Source organism: Lampetra fluviatilis, chromosome 4, assembly GCF_964198595.1.
Source record: "Lampetra fluviatilis chromosome 4, kcLamFluv1.1, whole genome shotgun sequence".
In the NCBI taxonomy this organism is placed as follows: domain Eukaryota; kingdom Metazoa; phylum Chordata; class Hyperoartia; order Petromyzontiformes; family Petromyzontidae; genus Lampetra; species Lampetra fluviatilis.
Genome location: NC_136278.1, coordinates 27370892 through 27390660, shown reverse-complemented (window position 1 = coordinate 27390660; position 19769 = coordinate 27370892). Strand labels below are relative to the sequence as shown.

The window sequence follows — 19769 nt, the reverse complement described above, 5'->3', positions numbered from 1 at the left end:
ATAATCAAAAATGTAATAGACTTAAAATAAACATCGGTATCAATCAAACACAGGCCATTGGGTTTGTTGTGGAATGTGCTATGGATGAGGGAGGGCGGGGGGCCATTGGCACAGTGGTTAGTGCAATGCGCTATGAAACAAGTTACCTGAGCTCGATGCCAGACCATGGCTAACACCAGTCACAATTCAGTTTCAGAAATACTGTAGATATATATTTTTAAACGACAGTCCAGTATTATGAAGCAGTGTCCCTAGTGACTGCAGGGATCACATGAACCCATACTATACAACATTTACAAATTACATTTCTCGCATACGATTCGATGTATGTATCTGGAACACAAGCCTGATTTGATGCATCGCTAAATGAATACTTGTTCATTTCTAGGCAGGTGGTGTCTATGTTCAGAAAAATGTATTCATATTAATTCACCATACATGTGCACAGTTATATGTTTTTTTTTGCTGGACTATCACGAGTGTACTGCACCACATTTTTACGCATAGCTTAATATATCACCAAATATGTCCTGGATCATGATATAGACATGTGACTAGTAGCCACAGCTATAGCAAGAGGGATACTGGATGAAGTGTGCCGTCTACAGAAATATGTTCTGGCTCACTGACCCGGACAGGCTTGGCTGTATTAAGCCCTGTTTTTTTCTCCTACAAATTTCCAAGGAAATCCTTTTTCTGATCTCTAAATAAAATTCGCCTCATACCATGTTGCTATGGTAACCAATTTCTTTACAAATTAATTTCCCAAAAATATATATGCCTGATCTCAGCAGTGAAATGGCACAGCTGTGGACACTGCAGTGTCATTAACTTTTTGCCATTTTCCAGATATTTTCCTCAGAAATTCCCTCACTAAAACCCCAAAAATCCAGTCTTCAATCCAAGTTTCCATGGTTACGGCTCCTTCAAAATCAATTTCCCATTGGCTGTCTCTGTTTTCCTTCCTGCTGTAGGCAGGCTCATATGTGCCATGATTAAGTTTCATCTACTCTGACACAGCCATTTTCCAGACATTCTCCTCATACATGTTCTCTATTGAAAGTTAAATTATGGCTCCTGACTAAAGCAATGGTGGCCATGGAAACATTGGTCAATCATCCATTTTCATCACGGTTGAATCTAGAGACAGAAACTCCGAGGATTTTTGAAAGCCATATTGAATAAGTTCTTACTAAAGTCAATAATATATTTGTTCATCCCTGTTTGAAATCTTGAAAAACATCTTGCAAGAATTTCAGTATAAAATAGCAGAGACTGTGATAACAAAGGCTGCATATAATTGATATGCTTAAAACAAGTAAAATGAGTTTTTTACAACTCAGTTAACATTTTAATAAATATAAGTTTAGAGGAGTGATGGACTAGTTTCCTGTCATAAGCGATTAAATGATCTGCAACATGTCCATTGGCCTTAACTACATAGTGTTAACATGTATTAGCTACATGGCATTTGCAAACAGAATTGTAGTGAAAGGTGATGTATTAAGTTTGGAACATGTTTCCATTTACATTTCGTGGTCGCCAAAAATAAATTTAAAACAAAATTGTTTTTTAATAAATGTAGCAAATTACAATCAAGAAAAAATGACCAGGGCTGGATTATGGTCATCCTAAAAACGAATTAAGAACTTTTTAAACTGGTAAAAATAAACTCCATTTTATTTTTGCCAAATTAAATATAATTAAGATTTTAAAGGTCTAGTATTCATATCATTTTAAAATAAACTGTCAGGAACAAATGATACGCAGTATAATAATGTTGGATAGAAGTCGTTTGCTATAAATTCCCTCAAAAGGACTTATTGGGTTGGTGATGTCCATAATGGGAGATCTTGACATTCCATTTTCTCCAAGATCACTTTACCAAACAAACTTAAAGAAAACACAAGATATAATAGCGTAGATGGGAAAATAATATGAATATCGATTGGACGTCACTATTTTGCTTTGATTGACCTTGTATATATGAAGGGGTTACATTTAGAATAAGTGGCAACAGATATTTACGAATGATCAATGGTGTGCTATGGACAGGTGGCTTCCCTGCATTAATAGCTGTGACCCTTTTATGATTCAACGGACGTAAAACATTGATGCAGTATCAGCCTTACAAATGTGCTGGAATAAATAAACGTAACGGCAGGAATTGACGTTTGCCTCGTGTTTTTAATGAGGCCCCCATCCGACAGTTCGCTGTAGTTCCAAGTCTGTGGACGCATCGCCCTCTGTTGGAATCCTCACCCAATTGGTTGTCTTAAATTGATAGAGATATATATTTGGGTTATAAACACATGCTTAAACGTACTATATATAAATATAAAAAACACAAAAACACGTTAAATGCTGTTTAATATTGCAGGAAATGTCATATTAGGGTTTGTAAGTATTCAATTATAAAAATGTTTTCCTGCAAAAAAATAATAAAAACACATTTCCATTGCAGTCGTCGGGTGAATAATACGGCAACTATTTTCATGTTTAGAGAGGGCACGTCGGGATTATTTTTGTAAGCTATCAGCAGGGACAATTGACTTCACATAATTGCATTGGGATAGCTCGTGTTGTTTACTTCACAAGACCTTTCTGTGTGGGTTTATTTTTTACGATGAAACCTCTGTTTATGTTGGCTGGGCATTGAGGCGGGAAAGACGTGGTTGTGCTAAATGATGATTTCTCTCTCTCTCTCGCTCTCTCTCTCTCCATCCAACCTGTAATTAGCTCTGCAAAGTTTGACCCACACACACACTTGAATCGTACACTGTCCGTCTTAAACAACAACAAAAGAGTCTGTCTTCAGCCTCGTCATTCCTGTCGTGGACAAGCCCAGAGTTCCGAATGTTTATCTCGGCGCAGCAGCTTCCTTCCTGATGCCCGTCTCTTGCATCTTGCTGGCAAAATAGGAAGTCACGAAGTTGAAAGTTACGAGTGAGGGGTTTTAAACGAAGCAGAAATCGCCGCTCAGCCCATGGGACGTACGTGTTCATTTGCCGCTGGTGTTCCCATGAATTGAACACAGTAAGTAAAGCAGCACAACGCTCCGACATGATATCTTGTGTTGTATACATCAGCACATGTGTGATTTGAATGTATGCATGTACGTATGTATGTATATTATCCTTTTTATAGTTAACACTTCATATCAAAGTGGTGGTCGAAATGTTAAGAGTTTGCGCTTACTATATGAATGTGAACTTCGGTAGTTTTTATTTATTTATATGTAACTGCTATTAATACTGTATAGGGCTTTCATAAACATGATTTGGTTGTATATTCTAAAAATATGCTATTTGTATAAATGATATATGAAGGATTTTATATACATAGGCACAAAGTAGGGGGCTAGTAAATTGACTATAGGTAAGTTAATTAACTCTGTGTTATGTTCTGTGATTGTATGCAACACTGTAAAAGTTAGGCCCTATGTGCTCATGTACATATACTCATACAGCATTAAGTCAAATTATTACGTGTATATTCTAGGAATACATTAAGAACGAGCTTTAAATCATCATCATCATCTGCCCCACTCGTCATCTCATTAACAAGAATGGTGACCATCACATGTCCACTATGGTCTTCTATCTCAAGCCAGGGCTACTGCTGCGCTCAATCTCAATCATTGCTCTTGTAGGTATTTTACCACTGCTTCAATCCACGTACTTTTCTGTGATCCTCTACTCCTGTTGCCTTCCATTTCCGTGTCTCATTTCCAAGGAGAGCAATCCTGCCCATTCGAGTAACGAGTATTATCTTCTCGACTATGCCCACTCCGGCTATTTTAACTCGTAACCGTTTTCCCGTCTCGTCATGTTTGCAGTTTTGATCATTCCTGTGATCCATCTGAACCAACCCACCTCGCTCGCTTAGACTTTTTATTGACTAAAAAATGCCTTGCCGACAGGATAAGTGCTTTAAATGTGAGCTTCTAATTTACACGACAAGAGGTTTTGCGTTCTGCGAGGCTTAATAAACGTGCACCGTGCATTCGGATGCAGTCTTATGATACACATATATTTCACGACTCACCATTATACAGATATGAATTACTCCGCTTCTGGACAGCCGTAAATATAAATGGGTATTCCGCGGTGAATTTATCGGCAGTTCCCATCCGTGGGTCCTCCCACCTCTCCCAAAAACGTCTGGCCAGAATGGAAGAACATGCCAATATTCCCTGAAGAGAGGCTCTTCAGAATTCCCTGTCGGAAAAGTTCTCACGCCAGCGTAGGCTGTGAGCAAGTCATTTCCAGGGTTGCGCCTTTACGTATTATTCTGTATCTGTTGCACTGTTAACGTAAGTTCCAAAGCGATTTCCTGATCGGGGGCCGGGGCGAGATCGATCAAGATCAATGCATCGTCCACCTCTTAAATGACGCCGAGGGTTTTTGGCTGGAGAGTTGCACACTTTTATCCCGAATGCTTGCCGTTTGCTCCGTGTCGCCTCGAACGCCGGCCAAGCACGCGTGCGTTAACAAGCCCCCTGGGCTGGCCACCAACTCGTGTTCTCGTTAGACCGCACGCGGCTTCGCGGAAATGTCAATAGCGGCGAGGCGAAGTGAGGCACCTTCTTCAATTACGCCGCAACTTTGTTACGGGGGCGAGCTGGGCAACAACCTCGTTTTACTGCCCACGGAGCCCTTTTGGTTAAAACCTGGATTTTTCTGTTTGCGCATAGTCACTTTAAGACGTTTTCTTGTTCATGTTTTTGGTTTTTGTTTGCTGCGGTTGCACCAGATTCAAGAGCCGAATGGCTCACAGGGCTATACCTAATAAATGAAAACTTAAATTGAAATATTTTGGTTAAAACGAGCAACGGTAACTTCTTTTACCGCGGTGACGTTGTCGTAACGAAGATGTGGCGCCCGTAAGAGAAAGAGGCGAGATGCCAACATCCCACAATTTCCCCCTTTTTGGATACAAAATCTGTGCCGTGAAGACGATACATTTGATCTCTCTGGCTTCCGTGTGTGTCACAGGGGAGCGGTGGTGTAGCGGTTAGCGCTCTGCGCTACGAACCCGGCCACTGACAACACCAGTGACGATTTTCTGAAACGGTCCTGGGCCTCCCATAGGTCGACTCAGCCTCAAATGAATACCTGGTGTGGTGTGTAAAGATCGCCGCTAGAAAGACAAAGACGACTGGGCGTGGTTGCTGGCTACTCACCCTCTCGTGCGCCGTGCCGGCCTTCACAGGTGCTCGCTAACAGCATTTGCCCCAACAGTTCCATTAAGGCTATACGGGGGATCTTTGTCTTTGTCACAGGGCTTGTGCCACAATCTATGCCTTCATTATGTTTCACTCAAGGTCAAAGACACGTTCACAAGCAACGTTTCAGAGTTCCCTTATATATTAAAAAAAACCGCTTCCGTTTAAGCACGCATGCTGTTTTGTGCTTGTTACATTTGATTTAATCGTACCCTTTATGTGGTGATGGAAATAATAACAAGCTCACGGCTTTTTTTTGTTCAGACGCGCCCCAAAGTCTAAATTGTTTGTGTAGGCAAAGACAACAACGTATTTCCGACTGGTGCCGCATTCATCATCTTGGCCGGTTGCGCCAATAATGCCAATTGAAGAACACTGGGCCACACGTTTTCAGATTTCGTGGAAGACATCCACGTGGAGGAATATACACCGTGGCATCAACTCAACCTTCCATTAGCGAGCCTTAGTGTGCGCATGACTTGGGAGCGGTGACGCAGGGGTTAGTCACCTACATGTTAACCCGAGTTCGATTCAGGGCCACGGCTAACTGAAAGTGACGAGTGATGTCAGAATCGGTCTTGGGTGCGGGTCCCCTACGCTTCTTCACCAACACCCAGTGACCATCGCGGCCAAGTACGGTTAAATATACATCACCAGTGGATTGGCAACGGGCTATATGTTAGGGCTATGCTATAATAATACAGTATTGATATATTGTATGTGTGTTGAACTTCTTTCGCACTGTATGTAACCAACCGTGCTAATCAGAGGTGTGGTACATTGCAGGACATCACGTGGTGTCTGCAAGCGTAAGCGCGTGGCATCACCTAAAGCTGTTATCAACCTAAATGAATGCATATATAGTTCTAGATTTGAAGCTTTCGTGACTGCAAGGATTCATATTCTTAGGTTTTTTCGGTAAAGTCACGTAGGTTAAAAATTAAAATTAATAAAAGTAAAATAAAAGTAAAAATCAAAGCACGCTTGCTGTATCGTGCTGTGACGGTTCCACTTGAAGACGGAAGCTTGTGTTGCCCCCGAAACGTCGTGATTTTAATTTTATTTTAATTTTAATTTTATTAATTATTTTTTTTTACCTACGTGACTTTACCGAAAAAACCCAAGAATATGCATATATCGTGTGGTGTCTTTATCTTGCATTGCTTACACTTAAATGTTGACCGATTACATATTGCACATAATGCACGATACGTTTTTTGTCTACGCAGGACCCTTCGGAGAATGTAGGCCGTCAGCTGAGCTGCGTCTGAAAGTTCACAATTACGCAAAAGGTTGTGCAGTATTGACATCTAGTGGAGAAGTGCTGACAATCTGTAAGAAAAAAAAACCCCATTCAATTCAACAGTTGCGAAGCAACGATTATTTATCATTGCTCTCATGCGAGTTGTGAATTGACGATAGATCCATCTTCAGCACGTGTTGGGCCACATAGTAATATACATACACAGTGCGTACTCTGCTGCCTCTAAAACGTACATCAGTTTGACGCTTAGGCTTTCGCGACCAATATTATTCATAATCAAGGTGTTTTGGGTTAGATCGCCTAAGTAACACATTCCTGCGGAGGGAGCTGGTAGGAACGTTGGGTTGCTCGGTCAATGGCCAGGGTCAACGGCGGCGTGGTGTATTCCGCAAATATGCCCGACTGTGCGGGCGGGCACAAGCCGGCGTGAGTAGGTTAAACGTTGAGTTTTATAAGGGCACCACGGGGTGACCAGCCCCTCCCCACCCAGCCCCACCCTCCCCACCCAGCCCCACCCTCCCCACCCAGCCCCTCCCCACTCTCCCCTCCCCACCCAGCCCCTCCCTCCCCACCCAGCCCCTCCCTTCACGACGGACGGACAAACACAATAATCCCATGTGGGCTGGTGTAACCAGGAGGTTCCTACCAGTATAACTGTGTCGTTAACCCGCCACCACCCGACACAGACAACCAGTAAGGTGTATCACGTATTGGCGGGCTGACAGATTTATACTTACGCGATCTCACCCAAAAAACGTTATTATGAAAACATCCGTCATCGCATTCACACGCGTGTCGCAGCCTTTGTTACAACTTTGCCTGCAATACACACTGCGCGAATCTGAAGTGGAAAGCATAGCGACTTTCAGCATCTTCACGAGCCATTGAACACATTCGGAAACACGTTGGCGCTGCCCTGCATTAGCAGAGAGCGAGTTTGGGTAGCATTGGATTGACCATGGCTGATGATGATGATGAGGCTTTATAGAATGTAGGTTTATTGCAATGTTAACAGTGTATTAAATGTAGGTACATGAAACGAAGACCTGTTTTGCGCAACGTGGTTTACAAATCGACCAAGCATTAAATGACCCAATGTAACTTATGCAATTTTTACAGCACATACATAAATGGCTTTTACGGTGTACTCTATTATATTATATATACCACGCAATCATTTATACACGTATAAACCTCACGGCTTAGGTGCACGGCTTATGACCACTGCACTCCGTGCTGTGTGGTACGTGTGTGGGGAGCGGTTGCGTAGTGGTTAGCGCACTGCGCTAAGAAACCCGGCGACCCGAGCTCGATTCAACATCAGTGGCGAATATCTGAACCTGGTGCGTGGGCCTCCCCCAGGTCGACTCGGCCTTAAATGAGAACCTGGTGCCGTGTGTAAACATCAGTACTGGGGAGACAAAGGAGGTCGGGAGTTATGTTTGGCCACCCACCCCCTCCCCTCTTGTGCCGTCCCTGCTACTCGCTAACAACATTTACCCCAACAGTCTGCTAAAGCTCTATGGGGGATCTTTGTCGACACAGTAGTGTACATGTACATTCCTTATACTATAATTGCACGTGTTCTATCTGTCGCATGGCCAATGGTGGGTTCCGTATGTAATAGTTGGTTCAAAATGTAACACAAATTCAACATACTCTTCACATTTCATTGATCCTTCATCCAGCAGTCGATTATGGCTAGTGATTATATATGCAGCAATGGTTTAAGATTAACAAAGCATGCAGCCCTTTGTCAATCCACTGCTGGATTAAGGTCTCACCACGCCCGTAGCGGTCGTCGAAGTAATTGTACCATACTTCCCCACGCCGGTCTGTTTGGGTTGACGAAATGATTAGTTTAGTTATTGGTGTTGGCCGCGATCTGGAATCGAATTTGTGCGGCCCGGTTCCTTATAGCGTAGTGTGTTCAACCACTGCGCCACCGCTCCACAATGGCACACAATTACCCAACGTGTTAAAACGCACTGCGCGCCCCCTCTAATTGCAATTACCGCACTGTATAGCAGAAAGTGTGTAGTCGGAATTAGATGGGGGAGGGAAATTGTTTGTTTTATTCCAGCCAATCTCAATCCACAAAATGAATAGAGGATTCCCCACGCCATGTCGATCATGGGGTGGTTTTGACCATACTTCACCACGCTGGGCCAGTGGGGTGGTCAGGGGGGGGGTAGGTGGCAGAGAGAGAGAGGGGGTGGGTGGGTGCAGAAAGAGCCAATACCATTTTAGATATGACTCACACGCTGCCGCTGCTGCTGCTACTCGTGTTCGCCGTGGCTTGGATTCGAACTCGGGTTTCTCCCCGTTCACAGCGCTAGCGCCCGCTAAGCCCTGCGCCGTCGCTGGAGCAAAAAAAAAACGTGGAACGCCGCTCCTCGATTTGTCCCGCGGGCTGGGACAGAGCGCGCTGCTGCTGCTGCTCCACCACCCGGCCCACACCACTGCGGCACTGCTGGCCTGAGACAGCTCGCTCGGGCGTGAGCGCTCAGCTCACAGGAGGCAGTCCACCATTCCTCCTTTATCCTCCTCCTCCTCATCATCCTGCTGCTGCTTGTTCTGAAGCAGGAGCAGCAGCAATAGTGGGAGTACCAGCAGCAGCAGTATCAGGAAGATCCCTTTCCAGTGCGAGAGAGGAGAGACGGAGGAGGCACCTGAGCGCACGCGCGCGCGCGCGTTAAGCGGGTGAAGATGATCGTGGTGGTGGTGGTGGTAGGGGACTGAAGAACAATGAAAAGGGGGAACCGCAAGCACTGGGTGAAGAATTAAAAGAAGAGGAAGCACACGACGACAACGATGCAGGGCAGGCAGAGAGAAATCAACAATGCATTTGGAACGATTTTGCAAGCGGCGTCAATATGAATAATTGCGTAATATGTAATAAATAATGGTAGACGGAAATCGTGGAATAGGGCAAAACGCTATCTTTTATTTTATTTAGCGTTTCAAATCAATCGATCGCGACGTCAAGGAAGACCATTTACGTGCCGCGGAAGAAGACGCGTGTTTTGTCAGATGCACACCGGCGCAGCTCAGAAATAACGTGGTCCCATTGTGCTACCCACCTCTTCCATTTATCCCCCCCCCCTTGCCTTCTGTCTCAACCTCATCTCGCACATCTCGCTCTCCGCCCCCACCGACATCTCTCCCTCTCGCCGTATCGTCGTCATCCCACCATTCCGCCCTTCCAACCGCCTACGTTCGCGTGTACATACATCATCACCGTCATCATCATCATCGTCGTCGTCGTCCTCAACTTCAACTTCATCATCATCACCACCATCATCATCACCACCACCAACGGCATCATCTCTCCTCATTTCTTCGCTCGCTCGTTTGCCTGCATGGCCGGCGTGGCGATAAAGGCCGGTCGCCCCGATGGCAGGCGGAGTCCTTCCTCTCGGGAGGGAAGCTCCTTCGTGTTGCTGATGCGGGCGTGAAGGCGACGGGAGGAGTCACAGCTGTTGGCTTGGGCCCCCCAGCCTCACCCGGTAAGGACATCCACGGCGTGTGGCACCGGCGGCTTGCGGGTCTCAGCCGCTCGCATTTCGTGCCGGTGCGCGCAATTTTTTGACATTTAATATACTGCGTATATTATACACAGTGATATACATTTTATATGTGTACATTGGATGTGGCTCATTGTATGCCGTATAAGGTGTGGTGAGTGTGTGTTTGTTTGGTATATGTGGAAACGTGTTTTCATTGTGGGGTTCTATTTGTTTTGTAATGCATATTCATGAAAAATGTGTTGTCTGTTTTTTGGCTCCACGTTACAAACATAATTTTATACCAAAGGATGTCCGTGCAAGACCGAAAAATAATAATAATATGTAACAACCGTAACTGAAAAAAAAAACTTGCATTTGTAAAAAAAAATTGCACATTTATGTGGACTCATTGTGTCCGTTTAAATGCAATAATTATTCATTGTTTTTGTAGGAGCGTTGCTCACGTTTCTAATTCAAAGCTGGCGGCGGGAATCAACGTTAGTCTGGGTGCCCATATGTCACGAACACGGGAGACCAAGTGGCCATGATTATTGGTATTGTTTATCGTCTCACCCGGTCTATTTGATCATTCCTATTTATAAAGCCCTGCGCATTGTGCGACGCCACTGGCGGATCGAGATGTCTCTTTTTTTACACCAGGCGGAAGTGACGCCGTCATTCCCTTTGTGTAAAAATTGCTTCTGCAAGAATGGGTTATGTCATCTGCCTCAGTGGGAAGGGGCCTTGATAAAAGGGTGATTGGAGTGATGTGTTATTAATCGTGTTGTTGTTGCTGCATATGCTGATGTCCTTTTGTCTTAACATTCCGGAGGTGAACACAATTCACCAATGGTGCTGGCACCCCCCCTTCCACATCTCCTTAGTCTAATTGATATAATATTGAGTGTTCCATCGTTTATGCAGTAAAGGAATTACTTTGCCTTCCGCAAACCTGGCCAAAGGGGAGAATGCCACATCCCGTGCAATGCCCAAGGCAGTTTCGGCGTTATGGGAAGCAAATGAACAAATGTGCAAGGGCGTTGGAAATGATTCAAGATGGAAATATATCTAGTGACCAGGGTAAATTCCACGAAGACCTTTTATTTTTAGACATTTTCTGGCTGACGTGGAGATGGTTTCGAATTCTAACAGCACCCTCGTGCATACCCAGTCTGCATCCTCTCCGATATATCACAGCCACCAACCAAATTCCCCCTTTCCCCCTGAAAATGGAACACTCTGTTTGCTGCTGAACTTACGATTCGTGTGTGTATGCACTGTACACACACCTCTTATTAAGCCATCCTCGTGCCACATTGTGCGTGGAAAATTCCATTGTTTTTTTTATTTTGTGCGGCGGTTGTACCCTTTGAATACGTCTAAAAAAAAAACAACGCACCAGCCACTAATTTTGTTACCATTTCATCATGTGGCATTTGTAGTAACATTATCGCCCATGTGTGAATGCGCGCCGTGTGTGTGTGTGTGCCACATATGGAGCCGTGGAGAGAAGCAGTGTGGTAGTTAGCGCAGAGATTTGAACCCGAAGGCCCGAGTTTCGATTACGACTGACGGCCAAGACCACTGACAAAAATCTGCAACAGCCCCGGGCCTTCCCTAGATCGACTCAGCCTCAAATAAGTACCTGGCACGATGCGTAAACATCGCCACTGGGAAGACGACAAAGACTGTGGTGCTGGCCACCCACCCTCTCGTGTGCCGCGCTGCTCTTCATAGGCGCTCGCAAACAACCACCCTTGCCCCACCAGTCTGTTAAAGGCTATATGGGAGACCTCTGTCTTTGTGTCACGTTCACAGGATAAGGGATGCAAGTGAGCAGACATGGGCAGGCGACAGACGGTGCAGAATGATGGAGGGGCACCGGCTTCTCCACACTCGCCGGCTTGCTGCTTCTGTTGGTGCTGTTGCTGCTCTTGCTCCTGGTACAGTATACCCTGTTCCATCATCAGAGCCCAGAGGCGGCCTAGGCAATTCGATTGTTTTGGCCACAAATCACCTGCACAATTTGCACTTGCCATTGCGTGCTTTCAGCTGCGGCCGTTTTGTGAATTGGTCTCCCTCAAATTGATTAATTGTAACATTGTGTAGCTTACAATGAATTGCTTTGTACATTTATATGCAGGCCACTGTGTTATTGGGAGATGAAAAAAAAGGTTTAACTGTTGCATAATAAGTGTGTTGTTGTTATGCAACATATTTTATACTTAATTCATATCCCTATTTGTGAAAGCCCTTATTTTAAGCTTAACAATGCTGATGGGACAGGGTAAGTACTATTTTGTGTACTGTATTTACATTTATTATTGGACACCAAACACTGTTTTGTTCTTACACACGTAACACATAACGACACTAAATGAAAAAATAGCATTTGTATGAAACCACACTGTGTTTATTTATCTTTCCATTTAAAATTCCATTAACAAAAAAAACAATAAAATGTAAAATATTAACAGTGAAAAATCGTTGCTTCGAGATATCATTGAAACATCATTGTAATCGATGTGCAAGTGAGCGGTGAATGGACCTGTGGTGCATCTCCCATGCAGCATTACGATGGGAAACGAAGAGGCAGCAAGGAGGAAGAGCAGGCGTGCATCCCGCGAAACTCGGATTGAAATGGTCCAAAACAAAGACAGCAGGTATTCGTTCACATACGTGAAATTTCCCAGTGGAGCATTGTGTGCGATTTATTTTCTTTCACCGATACATTTTCCTCACCGACTACTTCAAAGGGAATCTTAACAATCACACGTTGTAAGTTAAATCTATGTTTTTTCAGGGAAGTGTGCGGCAAAGAAAAGGCAATCTTACCACAGAGAATATGATGCTGAACGATATAAAATGTGTAATGATCATGTTGTTATACGGAGTTGTGTGATGTACATTGTTATGAATTTAATTCCAAAGGTTCTGAAATGTTGCTGTGGTGTAATGGTTATCTTACTGTACTTACAATCCAGAGGCAACCATTATCCCGATGCAGCAATTGAAACAATGGTAACATTTCTTAAATTCCAACCCAACAGTATTTCCAGAGCTATTCCAAGATGTCTAGCCAGCGTGGGAGATTAGGCCAAATACCTTCGGTATGGGCTTTCTAGAGTGGAGGCCCTTCAATCGGCAGTGACGTGGAGAAAACATTTTCAGTGCTGCACCTTTATCTTCATAAATATTATTTCAAAAGTGTTCAGAGTTTGAGCAGAGACATATTTCAAAGAATAATTAACAAATAACATTTCTGCATGACTACAAAGGGTGTGTATAATTACACCTTTCACGCAGTACAAACATATCCTCTAAAGAGTATGTAATACTTTCTATATGAAACAAATGGATGGTGTAAAATGTTTCTGAAGTATACATCAGGTTCAAAGCTTGAAATTGGAGGGCATTATGACCGACCACTCATACAACCGCTTCCTTGCGGCAGGGTGGCAGCGTTACAATGCATGGCTTTCAGTTAGAAGATTGTGAGCTAAAATCTCAGTCGAAGGCTGACTCAGCCCACCTTGCCTCCAGGGTCAATAAAAAATTAACCCGTAAAAACAAAGTTTTTCACTATAAATCCTTTATATGCGTGGCATCGGTTTTATTTTATTATTCATTTCTGTTTTTCTTGAGTAAGAGTTTCATTTTTATCACATTGGTATTTTAAATTAAATATGAATTTTTTTTTTCTAAAAAGTGGAAAATTTAGGAAAAAATTTTTCACGAAAATAAATTGTCATGCACAACGAGTCTGTGTGCAAATGTCAGCTCGATTGGATCATGGGAAGTGGGTTAAAAAACGACCGAAAGATTTGCACGGTCGTAAGCGCGCAAGCAAGCAAGCAAGTGAACTTAATATAAAGGATTTAAAAATGGAATAGCCTTGTGGATAATTCAGCAGTGATTGTCCTCTCAAAAGACCTCGCTTGCAACCATTGGAATGTGGAATTTCTACCGCTGCCTCAACATACTCATTGGAGTAGAAAATCAATTTCAGCTTTTGAGTTAGCCTAACATGTCATTTCAACGAGCAAACCCTAAAATATATGTAAACCCTTTCCCATGACGTACATGTATGTCATCAGTTTTTCTTCCAATTCCATTCCGATGACATGCCCACTCGTCATCGACGTACAGGCACATGCGGGCACGTCATCGGAATCAAATCGAAAGAAAAAATAAATTAACTTTATCGGTACCGAGGCTTGAACAAGACCATGCGGGAGGGTGTGTGGCACAGTTTGGCGTCAGCTATTGTAGAGTGCAGTCGTGTCACTACAATTCTCTGTGGTGAGTACAATGTCTTTAAAAACAGGCGCTATGCCTCTCTAAATACAAATAACGGCGAGTCGCTTGCGTGTTCTGATATTCAGAGATGAACGGGACTCACCCTGCAACGTGCATGCATCTTGGAACGGGAAAGGGTTAAACAAGCTTGACTCTGCTTCTTGGTTTTTTCGGTAAAGTCACGTAGAAGGGAAATAATAAAATAATAAAAATAAAACATAATATTATAATTAATTGTGTTTTTTTTTATTAAAGTCACGTAGAAGGGAAATAACAAAACAATAAAAATAAAACATAATATTATATTTTATAATGTTTTATTGTTATTATTTTATTATTTCCCTTCTACGTGACTTTACCGAAAGAACCAAGAAGATGAATCCCTGCAGTCACGAAAGCTTTAAATCGAAGCTTGACTCTGCTTATGAAAACCAGAATGTCCAAGAACCAGTCCAGTTTTCTTCCTGAGTCATATTTTTCTGAGTTCTTATTATATATGCTCTTACTCATAATGCTGCAAGACAACCTAAATGAGTTTTTTACCCTTTTATCTGGCAACAAAACTGACACCTTTTTTTACAAGGAGTCATGTTTGCATTGACCACAATACCTGTGGTCGGAATGCAAACAAAAACACAACTCTGATAATGTATGCACTGTCCTTGAAATTGATTGGTTCACACCCGAGACAGCTTTTCTTAGAGCCTCGTCTCACATGGTGTTGGACCAATTAATTTCAAGGACAGTGCATACATTAGTATTCATACATTATCAGAGTTGTGTTTTTTGTTTGCATTCCGACTGCAGGTATTGTGGTCAATGCAAACATGACTCCTTGTAAAAAAGGTGTCAGTTTTGTTGCCAGATAAAAGGGTAAAACAACAATTATCATATTTTGCTACTGGCAAAGGAGGTTCCAATGGTGAACCTAAATGAGATTTTATACAACTTATTTGAAACCAGTCAACGTGTTCTGGAAATATTCACGAAGCAGCATGGATTCTCAACTTATGCATTCTTTACATTTTAGTGAAGGGGACAATACGTATTATTCAAAGTGATAATAAAAAAAACGTAAAACACAGACAAGCAGTTTGGGACTTTGAGGGTAGCAGTGTGAGTTTGTTGTGGTGCAAAGTGCCATTGGTCGAGGAAGGTAATGGGTAGGCATTGTGCATGGCCTTACTCTTACAGACAGTGGTATGCTTTGCTGATAGTCTGGCATCTGTAGTCCTTGCTCGACCAAACATCAGACAGTAATGAACACGGACAGATTTGCAGCACAGTCCAGATGCAAGAGCTCTCCGTTGACCCATAAATATGTTACGTATATAATGCCAATCGTCACACACTGAAAACTGCAATCAAGAGCCAGTGAGCATATGAGAAAGGCAAACACTCACTTTGATTGGAAAATTGTTCAGCTTTATTACAGTCTTTGGAAGGGGTTCTCTGGAGGTCGTTTCTGACAGCGGTGGCTGTGAGCAAGACATTTCAGGCATCTGCCTTTAACTCGCCACAGTGGTTTCCGGAGAGGTGGCTCAATGGCGAAGGGAACGGCTTACCATCGCAATATTTGTGAGTTCGAATTCCCCGGCGGAGGGTTGGCACATGCCAACTTCCGTGCAGGATCGATTAAAAAAAATGAGTAGCACTTTGCAGGGAAGTCACCCGTGATTGTCCTCTTCTTGGTTCTTTCGGTAAAGTCACGTAGAAGGGAAATAATAAAATAATAAAAATAAAACAATTAAATTAAAGTCACGTAGAAGGGAAATAATAAAATAATAAAAATAAAACAATAAAATAATTCTCACGACGTTTCGGCCACAACGCAAGCAGCCGTCCTCAGGCGAAGAACAGGTCTGTTGGGAAGACAGCGTCTGAATGAAACACCCCAGGCTTGGAGCGTATATTTAAGCTGGGTTGGAGGGGGAAGAGCGCCTTGACAAAATATTGTCCTATGGAGAGGACATGTCCCCGCCACATGATTGTGAAACTTCCAACGCTGGCCCTGGGCTGTAGACGGGAGATGCACACGGCCTTGATGCCCATTGTAGCAGGACATCACTTCGACTTGAGAGCGATTACACTACCAATGGCATTCATATTACTTTCCCGCACCTCCGATTAGCACGGTTGGCTGTGTACGGTGCAAAAGAAGTTCAACATACATCCGGAATCGAGACTGAGGATTTCACGATGTGTTTGCCATATAATTGTTTGCAATTTCATTATGAGGTCTAAAATGTATGTTTTGAATTGTCCCTCCCCCTCTACCCAACCACTCCCAAAGCAGTGGAAAACCATCGATGGAGGAGGTGCAAGTGTGGGGTCAGTCTTTTGACAAGCTGATCCGGAGCGCGGGCGGAAGAAATATATTCCGAGAGTTTTTACGGACTGAATTTAGTGAAGAGAACATGCTCTTTTGGCTGGCCTGCGAGGACTTGAAAAGAGAAGCCAATAAACGAGCCGTTGAAGAGAAGGCCCGGGTGATATATGAGGACTATATCTCGATACTGTCTCCCAAGGAGGTGTGTGGGAATGTTGTTGTTCCCCTAAATATTTTCGCGTCGTTTTGCAGTACATCACGTGCTGTCCGCTGATTAAAAGAAAACGTGTCCCCCCTTTGCATTCCTGCATTTAAAAATAAACACCCCACTCCTATTCCTGTCCCACGCTAATGCTGTCATGAAATTACGTGTCAAAGTTCACGACAGATATCTGAATATGGGGTTGTTTTTATTAAACACTGTATAAAGTTGATGCAATAAATATTACTTTTAAAGAAAATATTGTCGAAGCCTGGGAGCGTGTCTACTGGCATCGCGTTTTGGTCTTTAGTCAGCGTATTTGCACACTTTATTTAAATAAACATAGACATCTAGAACTTAATAACAGAAGGATAACTTGTACACTTTGACTTTTGACTTCACAGGTCAGCCTTGACTCCCGCGTACGAGAGGTTATCAATCGGAACATGCTGGAACCGACGTCCCACACATTTGACGACGCGCAGTTGCAAATCTATACCCTCATGCACAGAGACTCCTACCCCCGCTTCTTGAACTCGCAAATGTTCAAATCCTTACAGGACAGCCTTGCAGAGTCATCCTCCGAGTCTTAAGTTCTTCGGTACCGAGCCGGGAAGTCGAGCGCTTAAAAAAAAAATGGATGGGAGTGAGTGAGACGTCTGATGTACGAGCAAACCACTTTCTGTGACGACAACTAAGGCTGGAACAATGTCTACTCAGGCTCTTTTTTACTTTATAACTTGAAACATATTTTGGTACTGTGTGGACTTGTTTTTTTGTTTTTCATCATTATTTTATTAAATGCCATGCTCTCTATTTCCCTTCCCCCCCACCCACCACCACCACCACCGCCATTCTGTTTAATGATGTTTAGCATCTGAAGTCTCAAAATGTGTGCATTGATTCAGGAATTATTTGGTTAGGGTGTCTAAAAATTACAATTAGCAGGTCTAATTCGGAAGGTAACTATTATCTCAAAAGTTTACAATCCGGCGTCATATCACAGTCTGGCAATGTAATTGTGAACATTTTTGTTGATAGTTTCTTCTATGCAACACGTTTGCTATGCTTCGTCCTGATTTTATCTCAAACAGCAAACTTATCTTTTGTCCCTATTTTTTAAATGTTTATACTTTAAAGATGAAGCATGCCGAAATTTTCAAGCAATAACATGAGAGGATTTAAACCAGAAGTAAGTAATTTTTGAAAGAGGAACAAAATATATTTACTTACATGCAAAAAAAAATAAAGGGGTTATCCGATTTCATGTATAAAATGTTTGAGGATTGTAAAAGTTTCGATGTTGATCTTTTAAATGAGGGTGAATGTGAAACATACAATGAAAACGAAAGCGTATGTACAAAAGGGTTTCTAAATATTTAAGCTTTACCTTATCCACCGTCATAAAATTTGACGGGTCTAATGATGCTTGCATGAACATTTTTAGTGTGCACCAAACAAGGGATGGATAAAAATCACGTGAACCTTTTGCTGTTTCGTTAATTTTTCCAATTGTGCCCATCTGTGCAGAATAACTTGCATTGTATTGATAGCTAAGCCCCAACTACTGCAGATGTTTACGTTAATTTTGGCAACAAATGTAAACAAACATTGCTTTAGCACCTATACTTTGGAGGGAAATTTCAAAATAATGTTTGATGACAGAGAATAACGCTGTTCGGTGACATCTTTTAAAACGTTGAGAGATATAAATGCTGAATAATCCAGCTGAAATTGGCGATTTGTTTAAACCAGCAATAGAGCAACACCGTTATGCTATGAATGTTATAGTTTTGATCGTCACATTTTATGATATAGATATGATTTTAATGACAAATTCTGAGCTATAATGTATTCAATGTATGTCTACCGCTTATATTCACCCTGCCTGCAGCTTGTACCATTTCAAAAAAAATACTAATAAATAATCTTAACATTTACATTCTTAATTACTGTCAAAAGTATTACTGATTCATAAAATGCATAATGCAAGCACACGTATTTCTTCATTTGCTTTACACTGTTAAACATATGCTTGATAAAAACTATCTTCCAACACCAGGTAAGGTCAGATCAAGCTATGTCGTACTGTACCTGAATATGGCGTTATTGTGTGTCATGTTATGGGTTACACTGCAATGCAATTAACTGAAGTAATATTTTGCATCGGGGAACATTTTTGAAATGCAAAAGGTTGGGGGTGTTGGATATGCTCATGCAATTCAGAGGCTGTTTAACACGGTGCATTAACATTGCCATTATGCCAAATGCGTATTCTACTCCACTTATTTTACCTGATATTGGTCACTTGTAACACGATGGCCATTTTATTGAGTCGTGTTAAAATGTGATTATTACAACAATATCTAAGGCATTAAACACGCACCACATTTGATATTGCAAATTCGAGACCTTTTATTCGAACGATTAACAACAGACACAAAATATGGTGACATTGTATTCAGTATAAATATAATATAACAAGTTGACGTCGAGTGGCTCAGTGGTCAAACTGCCAAGCTGGCTCCGTTGAGATCCTGTAATCGAATTTGGGAAGCCACCCGTTATTGTCGCAGGTTTATGAAGTGCAGAACGTTGATGGTCTCTGTACATCTTCTTGGTTATTTCGGTAAAGTGACGTAGAAGGGAAATAATAAAATAATAAAAATAAAACATTTACAAATATATAAAATAATAAAAATTAAACAATTAAATAATATTTTATAATGTTTTATTTTTATTATTTTATAATTTCCCTTCTACGTGACTTTACCGAAAGAACCAAGAAGATGAATCCCTGCAGTCACGAAAGCTTGAAATCGAAGGTCTCTGTCCAGTCAACAGTGACTGCACACAAAACCCCATCATGTCAAATTTCGTTTTCCACTTCATTTGGAATATACTCCAGTTCCGTGCATTGAAAAAAATATATACGCATT

At 42.3% G+C, this 19769-nt stretch overlaps 1 protein-coding gene across 6 annotated transcripts; it reads left to right on the top strand.

Moving 5' to 3' along the window:
• The first annotated feature begins 8777 nt into the window (after window positions 1-8777).
• On the top strand, window positions 8778-18779 carry LOC144931711 (regulator of G-protein signaling 20-like). Of its 6 annotated transcripts, none has more exons than XM_078855915.1 (6): window positions 8778-10000; window positions 11819-11943; window positions 12252-12287; window positions 12571-12663; window positions 16596-16830; window positions 17235-18779. In XM_078855915.1, the coding sequence occupies exons 2-6, from the start codon at window positions 11843-11845 to the stop codon at window positions 17421-17423; spliced, it is 654 nt and encodes a 217-aa protein (XP_078712041.1). In that variant the 5' UTR covers window positions 8778-10000; window positions 11819-11842; the 3' UTR covers window positions 17424-18779. The 6 variants fall into 6 exon arrangements, with proteins under 6 accessions (XP_078712041.1, XP_078712043.1, XP_078712040.1 ...); XM_078855914.1 differs by having other exon boundaries at window positions 8782-10000; window positions 16593-16830; XM_078855917.1 differs by lacking the exon at window positions 12252-12287 and having other exon boundaries at window positions 8780-10000.
• The last annotated feature ends 990 nt before the right edge of the window (window positions 18780-19769 follow it).